The sequence below is a fragment of the Saimiri boliviensis genome, chromosome 2 (genome assembly GCF_048565385.1).
Source record: "Saimiri boliviensis isolate mSaiBol1 chromosome 2, mSaiBol1.pri, whole genome shotgun sequence".
NCBI classification, from domain to species: Eukaryota; Metazoa; Chordata; class Mammalia; order Primates; family Cebidae; genus Saimiri; species Saimiri boliviensis.
Window position 1 is genome coordinate 27,974,027 of NC_133450.1, and position 19,934 is coordinate 27,993,960.

Genomic DNA, 19,934 nt, shown 5'->3' on the forward strand with positions numbered 1-19,934 from the left:
TTGAAAAATATGTTTCTTTTCTTCTTCTAAACAATAGGTTAGTTTAAAAAATTTTTAAGTTGTTTGAAGTTTTTGACTTTAAACTTGGATAACTTTAAACATCGGACAGGGTAAAAGCACCACATATTATCTACATGGCCCTAGATCCAGCTTTACATCTTCATAGTATATGTGGATTTGAACCCATAAGGCTTTTGGTAATGAAAGAAATATAACACCTTACATATTTCCGTAGCCTTAACAGAACACCTACTATTAAAAAAAATACAGGGATAAAAATGAACGTAAGAATCATCCCTTAGAAGCCTAATAAGCAGGAATCATGTAATTGTAAATTGACTAGGAAGACAAAAGATCCATGATTCCCTTATAAACTCTGATATTATGCCATAAACCAGCTAATTTAAGAAAGTCTGATTATCTCTAATAACTAGGAAAAAAATAATCTTCGAGTACCAAGAGAAATGACTCCAAAAAAAGTGTTTTAAATATTTCTTGAAGGCTTGTCCTTTTCTAGTAGATAGAACTGACTTACCAGGCCAAAGAAGGAGAGAGATTCACTTCCAACAGCCATGGCTTCAGAGTAGAATCTATGAGCACGTCAAAGCCATAGAGTTCTAGAAATACAAGACAAGACAATACACAAAATCATTTTCCATGTCACAACCACACAAAGATCTACAAGATTCAATCTGATCAACCCCAGGCCTAGAAACTCACTGAATATGAGTAGTAAGTGGAAGTAGAAACAGAGAATCTTTCAAGAATCTTCCATGTATCTTTCAAGATCAAGAGAAATTAATCAAGTTCTAGGATAGTAAGAAAACAACGCTATACAATTCCACTGTTTTTATCATGCACTGTCTATTGACGTTCCTAAGCCCTACACAGAAAGCGACCTGACTCTAGAATAGTTAACTAATACGATTCGGCTGTGCTTATGGGCAAAAGAAAAAAAAAACGGAAAACAGAATGAAATAAACGCAACCAACACCAATGCTGCTTTAGGCCTGCTCTGAATTCCCCTTCCCCAGCCCCTCCCTGCCAACTCTGAACACAGAAACATCTCCTGAAGGCATTTCTCTAGAATCCTTCCATCACATTTTCTTAAACCAAGATATTGTTTTTGCAACCTAGGTGAAGAAGATACCTAAATGTATTTACTATTTCCCCTCTCCTAGAGTTTCAATTTCCCTTTGAGGACAGAAAATAAAACACACTGCCCCAACGTGAACCAAAAGACAAGAAAAGAGAAAGCCAGTGGTAGTAGAGCCCAGGTGTGACAAGCTATCTTGCACAACTAATATTATTTAAGGGTGGGAGCCAGAGATCAAGTTTTTGGATTCTGTATTGATTCTCTTCCTCTACCTTCCCAACTGCTGCAAAGAGAAAGCAAGACTCAGGAGCAGGTTTTCCTTCCAGAATGCCTATTCATTTAACAAGTTCAGGGATGAAAGGTTAACTATGGAACCCTTCATATTATTATTAATGAGACCTTCTCTACAAAAACCACAGTAGTATACAGTCCTTTGTGTGTGTGTGTGTGTGTGTGTGTTTATGTATGTATGTATGTATGTATATACATATACGTATACAAATACATATAAAACATCACTCCTAAACATCCCATCCTGTGACCCTCAAAAAAACTGCTTATGTTTTTTCTCTAGGAATAAACACTACCACACTACCTTCCTTACTGTCTGAACAGCGGTCACTGGCCAGACCTGACACCCGCAGAACACAACCAGGTATTTTCCAGAAATTAATTCTGATACAAATTTCCTTGCTTCGAGAAGGATTTTTAAATTTCTCAATACTCTCAGAAAACAGAAAAATAGACCCTAAAAAGACGGCCCCAAAAAACTCTTCTAGAAAACAGGAAGTCTGAAGTTACAGGAGGTATTAAGAATCCTAGAATGGAAATCTAGAAACCTAGTTGTCCCCATAATTCTATATCATGTCTACATGATTCTACTGGAACCTGGGGAAATCATTTTTCTCTCTGAGATTCCTTTAGCACCCTTTGATTTCCTTTGGCCTCTTTATTAATCACTGGTTGTCAATATCTGGATGCTATTTACATATATATGGCAGTAAGGACTCAGACGTGCATATTCTAAGATCCTCTAGGGAGACATTTCCATGAATGAGTTGACTTCCATAGTAATTATATGGGATTCCATTTAATTTGCAGAAATCATCACAAACTATACTAGGGTTTGAGATGGGTTTGAGATAGTCACCTTCAAGTAACTATACAAAATTTATATATTATCTATACTTTAAAATGTAAAGAAACAGAAGACATTTCACCTATCTTCTTTTGGTAATGAATTCATAGCTTTTAATAGCTAATACATTCTTCTGAATAGCTGATCTTCAGTAATCTTGTAAAATATTGCCCCTTTAACCTGAGAAAAATCATTTGTGATATAGCACTAAATAAGGCATTTAAAAGGAGAATCTACTTGTAAAATCTGCAAGTCCACATTAACATTTTATACCAGCAAGAGAGACTACAATATTTGATTGAAGAAAAATAACATTCTATTCATTGTTTAAAACACTTGAAGCACAGGATTCAAGTGTTTCATAAAGTGTTAATATTATTAATAGTAAGAAGAACAGGGTGAAAACAATGATTGATGCACATAGTGATCAGGTTTGCAGAATCAGCTACAAATGAATATATATTCAAATCAGACTAACAATCAATGAAACTCACTATTTAAATATCTTGCATTAAGCAGCTACGCATTTGCTTAACCATCTCCCCAAATCAGAGGCAAATTCCAAGAATCTCAGTTGACAGGCTGAGAACCAATATTTTGGGAAATATGAGGGAAGAAAATGACCTAGAGAGAAAACACCCTTCACAGAGCTAAATTAATTTTCATTTGGATGACTAAATCCTGTTAGTGCTAAACAACCTCTCTGGAAAGGGTGCCCAAACTAAAAAAATCAAGCCTCAAATCTAACTACATCTTTACATGTACCAGGCTTGGACTTACTATCATTTAAGAGTTGAAGAAGAAATACATACCAGTATGTGACAGCATTGTAACATAGTGCAAAACCCAGTTCACCTTAAAGGCTGGCATTAGGGAGAGGAACAGGGTGGAAAGATAGCTTCTGTATAAGGTTTCCCTCTTTGAACATGATCAATTCAGCTTAAGAAAAATAATTTGGGTCCCTGGCAGGCTACTAGAGTCCTTATAAGAAACTTTTAAACTTATGATTGGTATTTGGTATTTTCTACGGACATTGATTTTAAAAGGTAAAAGAAGTAGGTTGTGCTGAGCATAATAAACTTCCTTATCTTTTAATGTTGTGTTTTGGCAGCAGTAGCAAGAATTTCAAAAATTCAGTACCCACAATGAGATACGCCAGTGTTCCTGTCATGGATGGGTATGAGCAAGCTGGGCTTTTCCAGTTCTGGGAGCGCCTCTCTTTTTGTTCCTCTGTGTTGTCTTTATTACGACAGAAAAGCAACTGTTTTCAAAGGACTATTGCTATGCCTTATGGAACATGTCCCCAGGACAATTTTCCTTCGTAAAAAATATTTCCTTCAGCCCCTAGCCAAACCAAAGCAAACTTAGCTCCCTACCTACCTCTTTAATACAGTTCCTCGAAAAAGCAATCTACACTTAGCAATCTGAACTTATTACTTAATATCTATTCGTTCCCAGCCCACAGGAATTTGCTTCTGCTCCCACTCTAATAACTGACTATCCTCAATATGATCACCAAAGACTCCCTTATTGCTCAGCCCAAACACCTGAAACTGATGACCATCCCTCACTTATTGGAGCTGTCTTCTCCCTTGGGTTCCAGGACACTGCTCTCTTCTGATTTTCCTCCTCCTTTCCTTCCTTCTCTTCTACCCAGATATTCAATGGTAGGTTTGCTCAGGGTGACATTCTCAGGTCTCCTTTCTTCTCAATTCTACTTTTCTCCTCAGGCAATCTCATGTATTCTCCTGGCCACAATTAATATGATGATAATGATGATATTCAAATCACATCTTTAGCCAAGTGTCTTCTGGACACCAAACCCATAATTCAAATTTCCTTCTGGACATGTTCACTACGATATTCCATAGGCATTCAGCACTCAACAAAACAGCCCTTATTTTCTTTCCCCAAAACTATTTGGTTTGCTATTATTCTTCATCTTGGAGAATGGTATCCCCATCCATCAGACTCCAAACTAGAAACACTCTTCTACCACCTCCCAAATTCAAGATATCACCAAATCTCTATCTCTCTTTCTCTTCAATCTTTCTCTTTAGTTTCTCTCTCTCTCTCTCTCTTTTTTTTTTTTTTAGATGGAGTTTTGCTCTTGTCTCCCAGGCTAGAGTGCAATGGTGAGATCTCGGCTCACTGCAACCTCCACCTCCCAGGTTCAAGCAATTCTCCTGCCTCAGACTCCCAAGTACCTGCGATTACAGACATGAGCCACCATGCCTGGCTCATTTCATATTTTTATTAGAGATTGAGTTTCTACATGTTGACCAGGCTGGTCTCAAACTCCTGACCTCAGGTGATCCACTTGGCTCAGCCTCCCAAAGTGCTGGGATTACAGGCGTGAGCTGCCACGCCCGGCCGGTTTCTTTCTCTTCAATCTCTTTAATCTTCTCTATTCCCTTTTGTGGTATAATTTACATATGATTGAAATAGATCTACATGTAAACTTGACAAGTCTTGATAATTGGACATTCCCATGTAACCCACATGCCCATCAACCCACACAGAATGTTTCCATCACCTGCAAAAGGATCCATTGTGCTGTTTCCTGGTGAGTACCTGCCCTTTCCCCCATTGCTGACAACTACTAGTCTTATTTCTTTCCCCATAGATTAGTTTTGCTTATTCTAGAATTCCATATAAATGGAATCATTAGTCTGGTTTCTTTCATCTAGCATGTTTCTGAGATTCATCCATCTATCACTGTTTTTTGTTTGCAGGCAGATTTATCAAAGTTTAATTTACATACAATAAATTCACCCTTTTAAAGTGTACATTTTGGTGAGTTTTGACAAATATATGCAATTGTCTAACACCACCATAAAATATAGGACAATTTTAACAAATGCATTCCCTTGTGCCCCTTCTCCAGTCACACTCCCACGCTTGGCAACCGCTGATCTTATTTTTGTCTGCTTTCTGCCTTTTCCAGAAAGTCAAATAAATGAAATTAATGTAATATGTAGTTTCTTGAGGCTGGCTTCTTTCACTTAGCATTGTGCTTTTGAGATTCACCTATGTTGTTACACATACCAATAATGTAGTTCATTCCTTTTTATAGCTGAGCAGCATTCCATTATATGGACATACCACAACTTATTTATTCATTCAACAGTTGATGGACATTTGTTTCCAATTTTTGGCAATTATTAATAAATCTGCCATAAACATTTGTGTGCAGGTATTCAAATAAACATATGGTTTCGGTTCTTCTGGTAAAATACCTATAAGTGGGATTGCTGGGTCACATAGTAAGCATATACTATCACTGCATACCTCTTACCACCTTAGTCATTTCCCTAGCACTTGCCTCTCCCAATTGTAGTCCATTCTTCAAGGCCATCAGAATTATACCTTTCTTAAAAAAACAAACTTAACAGTCACATAGAGATAGGCAATGAAGTGGCCCAAGAAGATTTTAAGTCAGTCAATGCTAGTAATGTACCATATTCCCTTTATTGTAATTCTGTTATCCTAAGCTTTGGATCAAATTCTGATCAAAGTTAAAGGAAAATAATAATAATCTTATGGCTCCCCTGCTCAAAAACCTCCAGTGGCTGTCTGTTAAATATGAGATGAATTTAAACTTGTCAATTCTTTATAATCCGGCCCTAATCTACCTCCATAACTGTATCTCCTATTCCCCCATTCTATGCACACTCTATCTAGTCATACTGCTTACCATTTCAAACAATATCACATCCCATCATGACATTGTATGTTGTAGATTATATTCCCTCCATGAAAAATGGCTTTCTGTGGATCCCCAGACATAGCTAGTAACTCTTGTATATTCTAAGAGCACTTGAGTCACTTGTGCTATACTACTTGTATTGTCATTTATCACTTCAAGTCTGCTCCTATCACTTGAGGGTAGGGTCCATGTCTCATTCATTGTTGTATTCCAAGTAGCCTGCACCATAACTAGCATATAGAAAATAACTGAGAAATAATGAAAGAAAAAAAGAAAAGAAAAAATAGTTAAGTGGAAAACTGCCATAAACAGTTTTTATGGATACCTCCCTAAAAGGTATCCATAAATATTTATGAATATCTCCCTAAAAGACAAAATAATTTGCAGACACTTCCTACAAAACAACCTTGATGACAAGACTTGAAATATTTGTAATAAAGCCACCAGTCATAAAGAAAATAAGAGAGATTCTTAGGAAGAACTTTACATATTAAAGATACATTAAGAAAAAACCTGATAAAAGATAGTTTAGGAAGAGAGAGGGATAAAAAGATTTTCTCCAAAAAATAATAATCCATCCAAGGCCTAACAGATTACTAAACATGTCACACCACTAATTTTGGATCAATCCACCAACTCTCCCCAGAAATAATGTCCCAGCTGAAGCTGCAGTCCCTGAGGCAACGGGAAGCGCTGACATTGGCCAGAACTCACTGTCACTGAAATGTGACTGTATGCAGGAAATTCTTTTTACCTTGGCTTTGGATTCGAATTGAAAAGCTAAAGAGGAAGTCTTTATATGGAGTCCAGAAGGAGAATTTTGGAAAAAAGCCAACCCACAAGAAAATGAAAAGAAAATGCCCACAGCCAATTTGTTAACTAGTCCAATAATTCAATATGCTATCTGGTTACCAGATGTAAAGGTAGATTTAAAAAGGAGTGTCTAGGACTAGGTACTCTTAACTACAGCAGAAAGGGTGCCCTTTTTCAGGCCTGATCTGCTAGAAAGGATGATATCATTTTTCCTGAGATCTAGTTACAGGAGAACAGAGGGAGAATCCAGGATATGGGGCATGCCAAAAGTGGCCGGACTCATAAGGACATGTCTTTATGTGGGTGGAGAAGGAACCAGAGAGACCTGGCTCCCAAATTTGGCTTTGCCATTTATAAGCTGCATGACCTAGGAAAACTTATTTAACCTTTCTGAATCTTTTTTCCATGTCTATAAAACATGGATAATACCAACGAAAATTGTTGAAAACTAAAAAGAACCAGTGAAACTAAAGTAAGAAAATAACCGATATTTGCTTGATCAACAGTAGATAATTCCTATGTAAGTTTCTTTTGTAGTAAACTTCCTTTCCCATCAAACAGGAGCATATGATAAACCAGAAAAGGAGATTATCTCAAAAAGTGAAGGGATTGATGCCTTTCATTATTTTTCTGCTGGTGGCCAAGTAGTTTACATTGTTGGAGAATGTACACTGCCTGCTTTCATTCCTCCAACAATTATTTATGGATACCCTCCCTATAAGAACCTCAGGCTACCCTGTGAAATGGCCAAGAATGATAGCAGTAGAAAACCAAACCAGACTTTGTTCAACAGAGAGGGGTACTGGACATGGTTGGTCCTGAGCAACATGTCACTGGGCTCCGATCAGAACAAGGCCAGGCAGATCAGTTCTACAAGTGACCCCACAACTTGTCTCCATGATCCCAGGCCTGGGTCACAGCTGATGACTTCAGCCATGCTCGCACACAGATAAAACCACTGTCAGCAGCAACATATTTAAAGAACAGCTAACATCCTGTTGTTCTGGGCTGTTTTTCTTCAACTGGTCAAAAAGCTATTCTCATAGCCAGTTGTATCTCACAATGTCAATTTCCTAAGCATATTTAAAGGATTGCTGTTTAAGCATATGATTTCACATGGTACCATGTTTTCACGATCTTGGAAGCCAGTAAAAATTAGACTGTAAAAAATCTGTCTTATTGAGGGAGGCAACAGAAATTCTACAAATTAAAAGTCTTATGATCAACATGATTGCCAGAACCTATATTCAGAAGCCCCACTGATCCAAGCTCAGTCATTTTGACCTGAGTTATTTAATTCACTAGCTCTAGAACTTGGGACAAGATTTCGTTTCTCAGGGGTTCAATTTCTATATCTGAACTAATTATTCTCTAAGGTCCTTACCAGATGTACATATCTAGGAAAAAGCATTAAATGACAAAGTTTCAGGTAGTTTGCATAGGTTCCCAAGTCTACATTTAAACACTAATAGTGCATTGCAGGTATATGTATATATATCATCCTACACAAAATTTGGTTTGAGAGGAACAAACTTCATATCAATACCTGCTGAAAGGCTAACCTATGACTTGCTCACAGCAGGAACTGAAGAAAAGTTAAATATATAAATAAACAAATAGGATGGGATATAGAAAATACCTGGAAACATAGTTGAACATCACAGGTGTTAGAATAGGAAAGAAATCATAGGATACAAACACTGAGATAGTAAGGGAATGTCCCTGGCAGAGATCCATAAGACGGAAGGACAGAAACAACCACCGAAAGAATATAGTGAACCCTATGTCTGGTCTGCTGGTTTCCCCTAAAAGCACTAATGCTCTGTTTAAGCCAAAATCTTCTGGGAAGCTTTCAATTCCTGTTTACTCTAAAATAAATGTGGGGGTGGGGGTGGGGGGAACTAGCTTATTCCTTGTAACTTAAACCCCAGGGGAAGTTAGGAGTCAGTGGGAGGCAGAGACTCACACAAATATACACACGTATACAAAATCATATCTGATGGGATGAGGTTAATGAAACACACAAAATCCCAGGGCTGACAGGAAGTGGAATTAGAACCACAAAAGCCAAGAAGATAGTCAACAACTTAAAAAACTCCAGATGCACTCAGTTTATTAAAACTGAACACAAGTAGGGAGGAAGAAAGGCGACCCATGGCTGATGAAACGGACTTAAGGGGTATTTCACTGAGTCAGAGAAAGTCACAGCTTCTTTCATGTCGGAACATTCTATTACCATTAAGCTTGATAATGATGCTCACAAGCTTTCAAAAGGCAATCAAGTTATAAAACCAAAAAGAAAAGGAAACATTCAGAAACATTCTAAATATAATTAACTATTTAGAACAAAGATTTTTACAGCAAGGGGTATCGGAAGTTTACCCTCATATAAGAGCCAAGTCGATGCAGAAAATAAATCTTTATTTATTATTTAAATCTAATGAGATTTTGGAAGTTGGAATTATGTTCCTAGTCCCAACCCCCTATCCCCATCCTCAAGCATTCTGCAATAAATCTAAGAGTTCTAGGCCATTACCAAACCAGATCCACTGGGAAGTCTATTGTCAGGTCACCAAAAGGCAATTAAAGCAAGTACCAATTATTCATTCAGCAAGCATTTCCTGAACATCCTCTAAGAGCAAAAGATGCTGACGTGCAACTGGGCGTGGTGGACACACCTGTAGTCCCAGCTACTCAGGAGGCTGAGGCAGGTGGATCCTTTGAGCCCAGGAGTTCAAAGCCAGACTGGGCAACATAGTGAAATCCTATTTGAATTAAAAAAAAAAAAAAAAAAAAAGTGCTGCCACACATGGTAGGGCCAAAACTGATGGAGGCATTGTTACTGTCCTCAAGGAGCTTCCAGTGGCTATAGGAGACAGATACACACATGAATACCAGATAACATGCAGATACTACTGCAAAGTTACCAACAGAGTGCTGGGGGTATAGGGGCAGAGCAGGCTAATTCTGGGAACATTAGAAAAAAAAATCACTAAAGAATTGATATTTGACTTTGTCTTGACAGATGTCTGTAATCCGTTACATAAAGTAACATAAGAAAGGTATTTCAGACACAAGGTAAAACAGGTGCAGAGGCAGTGAGCAAGAAAAGGACCAGGTTTGGTGGCTCATGCCTGTAAGCCCAGTGTTTGGGGAGGCCAAGGCAGGAGGATCAGTTGAGACCATGAGTTCAAGGCTGCAGTGAGCTAAAAAATGATTGTGCCATCGTGCTCTAGCCTGGGCAACAATCAGGCCCTGTCTCTAAAACAAAACAAAACAAAACAAATTTAAAAAGGGGTTCAGAGAAATGTTGAAAGCTCTCGTTTGGCAAAAATAGGGTGAGATGGGAAGAAGGGACACATTTACTATTAAGAATTCAAGAAAATAAACTGAAGAGATTCTGGAGGAAGTATATGTATAAACAAAACATCATGATGTGATAGGAGAAGAGCATGATCAAACAAGCACAGAACAGCATAATGCATAGTGAGATCACATTTCTACAAAAAGTTTTTTTAAAAAAGTGGCCAGACATGGTAGCACATGCTTATAGTCCCAACTACTCAGGAGGCTAAGGCAGGAGGATCACTTGGTCCCAGGAGATGGAGGCTGCAGTGAACTGTGATCATGCCTCTGTACTCCACCCTGGGCAACAGAGCAAGACCCTGTCTCAAAAAAAAGAACAGCATGAGGGAGGAGGCAATGTGGAGCTAAACCTTCGAAAAGAAATGAAAGCATGCAAGGCAGAGACAGGAGAGTTTTCGAACCGAACAGCAGAACTCACACAATGGCCCAAAAGCACAGAATGCTCAGAAGTATAGTATGGTACACTTGGATTACAAGGTATAAAAGGAGAAACGGAATTCTAGAAGAATTACCTGAGTTACCTTAGAAGCCTTTCAGGTCACATCAAGTTTCTATTATACAATTTAAGCCTAGGGAACCACTTAAGGATTTTAGAAGACATGATAAGACAAGTATTTTTAAAAACACATTACATTACAGGCTGGGCGCGGTGGCTCAAGCCTGTAATCCCAGCACTTTGAGAGGCCGAGGCGGGTGGATCACAAGGTCGAGAGATCGAGACCATCCTGGCCAACATGGTGAAACCCCGTCTCTACTAAAAATACAAAAATTAGCTGGGCGTGGTAGTGTGCGCCTGTAGTCCCAGCTACTCAGGAGGCTGAGGCAGGAGAATTGCTTGAACCCAGGAGGTGGAGGTTGCGGTGAGCCGCGATTGTGCCATTGCACTCCAGCCTAGCGCCTGGCAACAGAGTGAGACTCTGTCTCAAAAACAAAACAAAACAAAACAAAACAAAACAAAAACACATTGCAACCTCTTCTTCTCCTATATAATTTTAGGTCCTAATTTATCTACTATCTTCTATTCAACCTCAGCAATTCGCTTTGTTTAGTGCCCCTCAAATATAGGCTGTTATGATAATCTGTTAAAAAGATAAAGAATTATAATGTCTAATTATAAAAATAAAAACCAATTTTTATTGAGTACAATGTAAAGGCCAGACACTGTGTCAAGTGCATGGCATGCATCGTCTCATTTGATCTTCATGGTATTCTCAGGAGGCAGACACCATCATTACTGCCATTTTATAGTTGAGGAAACAGGATTAGAGTAACTTGCTGAAAATCACAAAACTAGATAGGGATATACATGGTTACAAACTAAGGCTGTCAGGCTCTAAAACCCGTGTTCTTTATTTCCCTGTTATCCTGCCTTCCAAGCAAGCCATGAGTCTCATATATCCTTACTACCTGTATTACTTCACACTACACTTGAATCATCCTCCCCATCAAAGACCCCAGTGGATTTTACTGCCTAACACTGCCAAAAGCCTATGTGACTTGAAACACGTTCACACTGGCAATCACAAACCCGCTCATTTCCACAGAGGAAGCAATGTCCACAGGCACCCTCAGTGCTACCATCACAGCTAGTAGGTCAGTAGGTAACATCTCTTGATCCAGTAGTTGTGTACTGAACTGCTTCTTCCTACTCTGTGCAGCCAGGGAGTTGGAGGTGGAGGAGAAGAAGAGGAGAAGAGGAAGAGAAAGAAAGGAAAGTGGAAGAGGATGGGGAGGAGAGGAGGGGGAGGAACCCACCAGAAAAAAGATTCAAACAAAAAGGAGGAGTCATCGGAAAATGGGAGAAAGCACATACTGGTACCAGCCAGAGCTTCTTGGAACTGTTCCCAGTCTGGCTGCCAAGGAGCTCTGGAATATATTTGTTAGAGTTGGATTCCTGTACAGTCCGTTGCAGACTTTTTTCTGACTACATTCTGACAGAAAGACCAACACTTTCGTTCCAATCCCTGCTTCCCACACGGAAAGCTAGTTACTCCTCAGGGGACTTCCGACCAAGCTCACTATTGGCTTCTTAGCAGGCTCTTCATATGCTACATGAGCTTAGAAAGAAACAAAGTCCATCGTATACCCTTGCTGCTATACAATCACTAAGCCTCTCTACCCCCGAATCCCATCCAACTTCCCAAGACACTCTTCATAAAACATGTTAAGCTTCTTGAGTTTCCTTACCGAAACAACTGCTGCGATGAGGAACAAAGGTTTTACACGCAGTAGCAATAGCTAGTTCAGCAGAGATTATAGTCTTAATGATCAGGTCTTCCACATGGGCCATCAATGCTGAAAAAAATTTTTTTAAATTTCAGACTCAATACCAAAATACACGGATTAGCAGGAACTGGGTTCCAGATAACAATGTAATTATAAAAGCACGTGTGCACATTCGAAAAAGCCTCTATATGGTAGACTTCTGAATGGGTGCGGTGGAGGCAGGCATATCTGTAAACAGATCAGCACAGTCAAGAATGTAGCTGCCAAGGGATACCCTCAGGTGGCCTCTCATGACAAAAGACAGACATATAATGGAAGAGGAGCCTCACTTCCCTTCTCACACTTCCCCATGACCTTTTCCCTTGTGAACGGAGACAGTCTCTTTCGGCACGCAGTTTCCCATTCTGCTCAAGGCTCAGCAATTGTGTCCATTTTGATCTGAAGCCCTGTGCTCAAACAGTGCCCATTCTTCAAGGCAGCAACATGAATGAGAGAGATTAACTTAGAAAACTCAAAACTTGAGGCCAATATGAAGACAGGCAATTTGTTATATAAAAAGCTGACAGTGGCCGGGCGCGGTGGCTCAAGCCTGTAATCCCAGCACTTTGGGAGGCCGAGGCGGGTGGATCACGAGGTCGAGAGATCGAGACCATCCCGGTCAACATAGTGAAACCCCGTCTCTACTAAAAATACAAAAAATTAGCTGGGCATGGTGGCACGTGCCTGTAATCCCAGATACTCAGGAGGCTGAGGCGGGAGAATTGCCCGAACCCAGGAGGCGGAGGTTGTGGTGAGCCGAGATCGCGCCATTGCACTCCAGCCTGGGTAACAAGAGCGAAACTCCGTCTCAAAAAAAAAAAAAAAAAAAAAAGCTGACAGTATTTTAGTCAGCAGTTCAACATTCAAGAAGGGTAAATTCACTAAGGATTAAAGGAGAAAGTTATGCCTTTCAGACCAGAAACATCAGAAAAGGGATTTGGGGGGTAATGGAAAACCTGCTCCCCAGCTTATCAACTGCAGGAAAGAGTAACACCAAAGACAATCATCCCATCTCAGCAACACTATCAAAGTAAGAGAAAATGATTCCCGGCAAGAGACAATGATAAAGTTACCCAAAGAAGAGAAGTCAAGAAGGAAAAAGGCCCAGTACTCACCGGTTGTATCTCGGCCTTCTTGTTTCAGGTACCTAAGCATAGCACTCATACTCCATTTGTTTCCATAATCCTCCACTTCCGGATCATCACAACTAAAACAAATTAATGAATCAAAGTCACATATGTAACTAGGCTTGCCATCCTAACAAGATCCTTTGCAAACAGTCTTCTTATCAAGTTTTTTTTTTGTATTTATTTATTTTGCTGACTTCCACTTACTCTTACTTGGTCCTTTTTGTCCTGTATCCCTTCATACCCATTTCTTCAATGGAAATGAGAACGCAATAGTTTGCCTTTTTTCAAGAGGGTGGAGAAGAAGGAGGCAAATTCTTTCTTCACTAAACAATTATGCATCAAGAAAGGGTGGAAGCAATGTGTGAAGGAAGGCAAACAAATCTAAGAATGGTTACAATAAATGAACAGAAATGTTTGGGGACAGAGACCTAACCTTTGAGGTGAACGTCACCTGAGTCCACAAAACAACCTCTGACGCCATTTTCAGAACAGAATTGAGTTGGGATGGCTGAGTGAGCTAATCTAGTGCAGCATGCTAATGAACTAACCCCACACAGACTTGCTTTGGCATCTGAAGAAGGCTCCCTCCTTTTTGGAAGTAGATACAGCTTTTCTTGATATTTTTCGAGGTGTCACTGAAGGGAGAGTGCACTGGGGTGACAGCAAAGAGTGAGGAGGTATACTACTGCTATGGCAGCAGAATGGCAAAGGGCACAGCCTCCCGTGAATGCTGGAAGCGCCCTGCAATCTGGAACCTGTGTGTTGCAGCTGTCCCCTCACTCCCTAGCACCATCCCACTCTCCACCAGTTGTGCCTTTGCTCATCTTTCACAATGAAGGTACAATCTCTTCAATCAGTTCAAACACTGCTCACAGGATATTCGATGAAACCTATATAGCTTCAGTAACCAGTAACTATTCTATCACTTCCAGATTCCTTTCTTTCTTTCCTTGGATCTACTAGGAACCTACTTTTAGTCAGAGTAGATAGTAACTGTTTGGGTCTTTTTTCTACTTTCCCACTTTCCGGCAAAATTATCGGGATGAAAGAAAACAGAGCAAAAAGACTATTTCCACACAACTGGGCTGGTACTCCCTTCCACTGAATTCTTTTCTGGGATGGCCTCATTTCTTTCTTTAATTTTTTTCCCTTTATTTTTTTTCTTGATTTCTAGTATTTATTTTAGAAAAATTCAGAAAATACATAATAGTACAGAGAAGAAAATAAAAATCACCCACTCACAATCCTACCCACTATAGTTAAGCTAAGTTAACACTTTGGGATTAATTCTGGTCCTTTTTTCCCTCCCTGCTCAGCAAAAATAAGCAGCTTTAGGTATCTCATATATTCAAGCAAGAAATTAAGTTGCATGTGCTATCTTCTGGTAACCTGCTTTTTCCACCTACAAATATACAGCAGTGAACATTCTTATCACTGATCCTGCACGTACATCTTTTATTTCTTAAGGTTAAGTTCCTAGATATGGAACTGGGGGTGGGGAGGGGGCAGGGTCAAAGGGTACAGACATTTTTAAGCTTTTGATAGGTTTGCCAAGCGCTGAAATGACCTCATTTCTTAAGTACTAAAACGTTCCGTAGGCCTATTAAATTCCCAACCCTAAGTCAATGAGGAAGAAAAACCTGTGAAGGCATATTTTGATAGAGAAAGGTGACACCGTCAACTGGGGAGGAAATGGAAACAGCAGGAGATAAGCCTCAACACTGTATGACTGACAGCTTTGCATAAATGTTACATGGACATTAATGTAAAGTTATCCTCCAGTGCCACATGCTAGCCTTCCACCTCTACAACACCCACATCTGAGACTGGCACCTCTGACATCTGGCTCAGATACAGCCAGTACCTGACGTAGTCTCCACTCTTCTTGTTCACACTGTAGTTTGTCAGATGCATGAACTGGTTCCGAATGTTCTTGGCTCCTTGATCATATCGCACAGTTGCAAATCTGATAGAAGGGAAACAGGTTAAATGCCAGGAACAGAGTTTCAAGGAAATACAGGCTGGAACAGAGGATCAATGAGATAATAATAAAGGAGGGTAACATCATTATCTAACAAATACTGAGTGCCTACTAAGTACTAACTCCCATGCTAAATGTTTTATAATGTCACACTTAATTCAATCCTTAAAGCAACCCTATGAAGTAGATAATATTGTCTCCAAGTTGAAAAACAGAAGTAAAAACTAAACGTGACCTATGAAGTAACTTGTTCAAGATCACACCAACTCCAAAACCCACACTTAATCACAACAAGATGCTGCTTCTCTTATATAGGACATTACACCAACAGGAAGAACGAAAATTAAAAATACAGCTATTTACAACCTGGGAAGTTGTGTGTAGGACACTGTGAAAGACGGGGCGTTCACTGGTCAAGAAATAGCAACTGGCTGGGCATGGTGGCTCATGCCTGTAATCTCAACATTTTGGGAAACTGAGGCAGGAAAATTGCTTGAGCCCAGGAGTTTGAGACCAGCATAGGCAACATAGCAAGACCTTCTCTCTTCAAAAAATTAAAAAGTTAAGCAGGCATGGCAGTGTGTGCCTATAGTCCCAGCTACTTGGGAAGCTAAGGCTGGAAGATTGTTTGAGCCCAGGAGATAGAAGCTGCAGTGAGCTGTGATCATACCACTACACTCCAGCCTGGGCAACAGGAACACCTACTGAGTGCCCACACAGTGCCTGGTACTATAGCATTCAAAGAAAAACAAAAAACAAAAAACACTTAAGCAGAAAGAAAAAAGAACAGCACAGATATATATAGGCTTAGAGCTCACATTCGTAGACTAGAACTGATCCATAATGCTCATTTAAAAAGAATAATAATGACAGCATTAACAGCAGACAAAGCAAAACAGCAAAAATATGGGCACCGTGCAAGAGACTTAGTCCTGAATTTAGAATGAAGGTAAAAGAAGGAGGAATTAAATATGGAGCCCACCGAAAACAGGGTAGCAATTTGATATCCTGGACCATTGTCAAAAGAAGACCAAAGTATAAAATATATGTGCCTCTGAAGGAAGTAACCAGGGAAAGAGAAAACTTTCCAGTGATGCTCAATATCAACAAAAGGACACTCAAGGCGAATGGTTATGGTAAATATCAACCCCTGTTTACATACCATTGTAACCATATCACCCTTCACTAGAGTGGTTTTCCCAAGAGGCAGATCCAAGTGTGTGAAAATAAAAAAGAAGGCCACAAGTTTATTTTCATATGATTAACAAATTATTTACATATGCTTACTCAGACTATGAAGTCAACATGAATTTTTACCACATTAAAGGTCAGCATTTAAAAATTTTCCTCTTCTCTGTTTCTTCTTACCCACCCACTATCTCCACTCCCTAATTCCCTGTACCAGAAATACATAAGAGCCAAAGAAAGAAAAGTGAAAAGATGAAAGGAAAAAAAAAAAAAACCCAAACCCAAAAAACTGAAATAAACAAACATGGGGCTAGGGAAAAGGATGTGGACAAAGAGAAAATGATTACCAGGCTAAAAGACAATAGTTTGATGAGCACTACATCTATGCTTGAGAAGGACCCCAGATTTTCTAGAAACTTCCAGTAGTTATCACTTAACTTCTAGCCACATCACACCCCAGTGCCCTGGTGAGTAAACCCTTGCTTATGCGTCGCAATCTTCCTCCGATAGATTGTCCAAGCAAGAGGAAGACAGTCATTCTCTGAATTCTTGTAAGATACAAAGGGGGCCCACGCTGCCCCCACAGAGGCTGCATCCCTCAGCCAGACATTATCTCAAGGTGACATCCCTCCTGCCATCCTCTCCCTGCAAAGAATAACGAGTTAGAAGGCGGGGAAAGCTTCTGCCTCAGAAAAAGAGGCTTTTTATCTCTTGTAGTTACTACAAGTACCTGATCTAACTCGGTCAACATGAAAAGCCTGACAAAAGTCTGTGGTGAGCTGGAATCCGGTGCCAACACATTTGTCATTCCTATACTCTTTTATTCAAGAGGGCTGCACATCTAAAAAAAAAAGTCATGTTTCTTCTTCCTAATTTTCCTTTTCACTGGAGCATTTTATTCTGAACCCCAGCAAGGATAAGATTACTAATATTAAAGAGTGGAATTCTAAATTGAGTGTAAGAAGCAGAAGGAAGCAAAAATTAAAGTAAAACAAAAAAGCTTCAAGGAAAAGTTCCCCTGGTGGGTGAAAGTGCTCCACCCCGTATCTCCCTTAGTCTAGTGGGGAACATACACTATGTAGAGAAAAGGTGTATCCGCTCATCTTTCCTCCTACCCCAGTACGAGCATATAGCTCACACCGAAATCCATATTAAATAAGCCATCATCATCAACTGATCACTATTTTCTCTTTTATTGTCTAGACCAGAGGTCACACTAGTCTTGAATCTGACCTACTGGTCAAGTTCTGATAAACCTACAAAAGCTTTTTTATTTTTTTTCTTTTAAACTGCAATTACCTGAACAACATGTAAAAATCAGACCTTCCTTCTTGCAGCCCAGTGGTAGCCAGGGCCCACATCAGGAAGATGATGGGTAACGAAAAAGAAAAAAAAAAAAAAAGGAAGATGGTGAGTAGGATGCTAAGCCAGCCAGAAGCAGATGGAGGTTTTCTAAGCAGGGTGGCTACCTAATCGGGGTCTAAATCCATACAAAAAGGGCATCTGAGTGGGACAGTGGCCCAGTAGGGTCAGAAAACTGGCTACATACAAAGGAATTGAGCAAATAAATAAATATGTTAAAGATATCGGGAGCCAGATTTCCTGCTGTTGGAGAGGAGATTTTAAAATACGAAAAGTGAAAAGCAAGAAGGAACTCTGTAGTTTTGAACCAGAATTGTGGGTACCTGTATGAACTTCTGCTTTTCAACAGAGACAGATACAGAAATACAGATGTACCTGTGTGTATGTACATATATACACATACATAATTTCCTAAGTCTGTTCACTGCCAGGATCTGAAGCAGAGATGCTCCAGAACAATGAGCATATTTAGCACCCAGATACTGATTTCTAAATACTATACTCCGTGAAAAAGCAACCAGTGCCCCTTGGAGAAATGGTTGATTCCAGGGCCAGAATACAGAAAGAACAAGATGAGCCTGAAACATCCTGTGCTTGAAGAATGATGAAGACATGTCAAAAGGACACAAAGCCAGCTTGAGAGATCTCCCACTGGCCAAATCTGGGACAATTTGCACATCAAAATAAATCATGACAGTAAAGAATTATAACCCATTAAATATAATAGGAATGCTTCAGCCTGTATTGGTATAAATAAATAGATGAATAAATAAATGAGAAGAGAAAGTTCTTATAGAAAAAATGCCAAAAAATAAAAGTTACGACAGAATTAGAAAATCAGCATTTGGCAACTATTATAGCAATAATTCATTAAGGCAAGAAAAAGCAATAGATTTTTCTTAAAAACGAGAAATGACATGAAGAATGAAATTTTACATGATTTAAAGTATCTCCTTTTAAAATACTTACTAATTACAAAGGGTAAGATAATATAAATCTACAGGGGAAGAATCTTATAGATATCGCCTAAAACAAGTGGTCACACACCACTTAATGACTAGCATGTGCCATCATATATAATGCAATGAGAAGAATTAGTATCACTTTTGTGGTATTCTGGCCCCAAGTGCATTACCTAGGTCTCTTCATGGGAAAACATCAGACAAGCCCAAACTGAGGGACAATCCACAAAATGATTGGCTGTAATCTTCAAAAATGTTGAGGTCATGAAAGTCAAGGAAAGACTAAGGAACTGTTTCAGACTGAAGAAGACTAAAGAGGTCTGACAGCTAAACATAATGCGATCCTTGATTGGATCCCTCCGTAATTAAAAAATATATATTAGGACAATTGGCAGAATTGGAATGAGATCTCTAGACAAAAATAAATGGCAATTTTCATACAATTCTTACAGCTCTTAAACTCTGTAAGTTCAAAATGGTTTCAAAATAAAAAGTCTAAAAAAAGCGGTTTGTTTCGCAGTAAAAATCTACATGTTCAAGCCTCACTTAAACCAGATCTGGCAATACCAGTATCAATCACTGGTACTAAATAGGAAATGCCTTTAGATGGACATGGACTCTCCATTCTCGTCTCTAGTCTTTTCAGTGAATGTACTTGTGAGCATTTGTGTTTGTGACCTTTGATTTAGACCACCATGTATTATCAAATTTCATCTTCTTTACGTCTGACGTTTCAAGCAATTTCTCTAACAACCTAAAGGGGACTTTTTTTTTTTACTAGGTACCCCAGGACCAAGTTTGCATATACAACCATTTGTCACTTAACAATGGGGATATGTTCTGAGAAATGCATTTTGATAGGCCAATGTCACCGTTGTGTGAACATCATAGACTGCACTGACACAAACTTGGATGGCAGAGCCC

General features: G+C 39.3%; 1 protein-coding gene across 15 annotated transcripts in view; it reads right to left on the reverse strand.

Annotated features, from left to right (window-relative positions):
• TTLL5 (tubulin tyrosine ligase like 5) overlaps window positions 1-19,934 on the reverse strand; it is a 280,545-nt gene that overhangs the window by 213,025 nt on the left and 47,586 nt on the right. For all 15 annotated transcript variants that reach the window (XR_012516125.1, XM_039469444.2, XM_074392954.1 and 12 more), the window contains 4 exons: window positions 15,382-15,483; window positions 13,503-13,594; window positions 12,310-12,417; window positions 536-617 (listed from right to left, as the gene is read on the reverse strand). Coding sequence is in view for 14 of the 15 variants with exons in the window: in XM_039469444.2 (XP_039325378.1) it covers window positions 536-617; window positions 12,310-12,417; window positions 13,503-13,594; window positions 15,382-15,483 (384 nt within the window). In the remaining variant the exon portion in view is untranslated. The remainder of the gene's footprint in view (window positions 1-535; window positions 618-12,309; window positions 12,418-13,502; window positions 13,595-15,381; window positions 15,484-19,934) is intronic.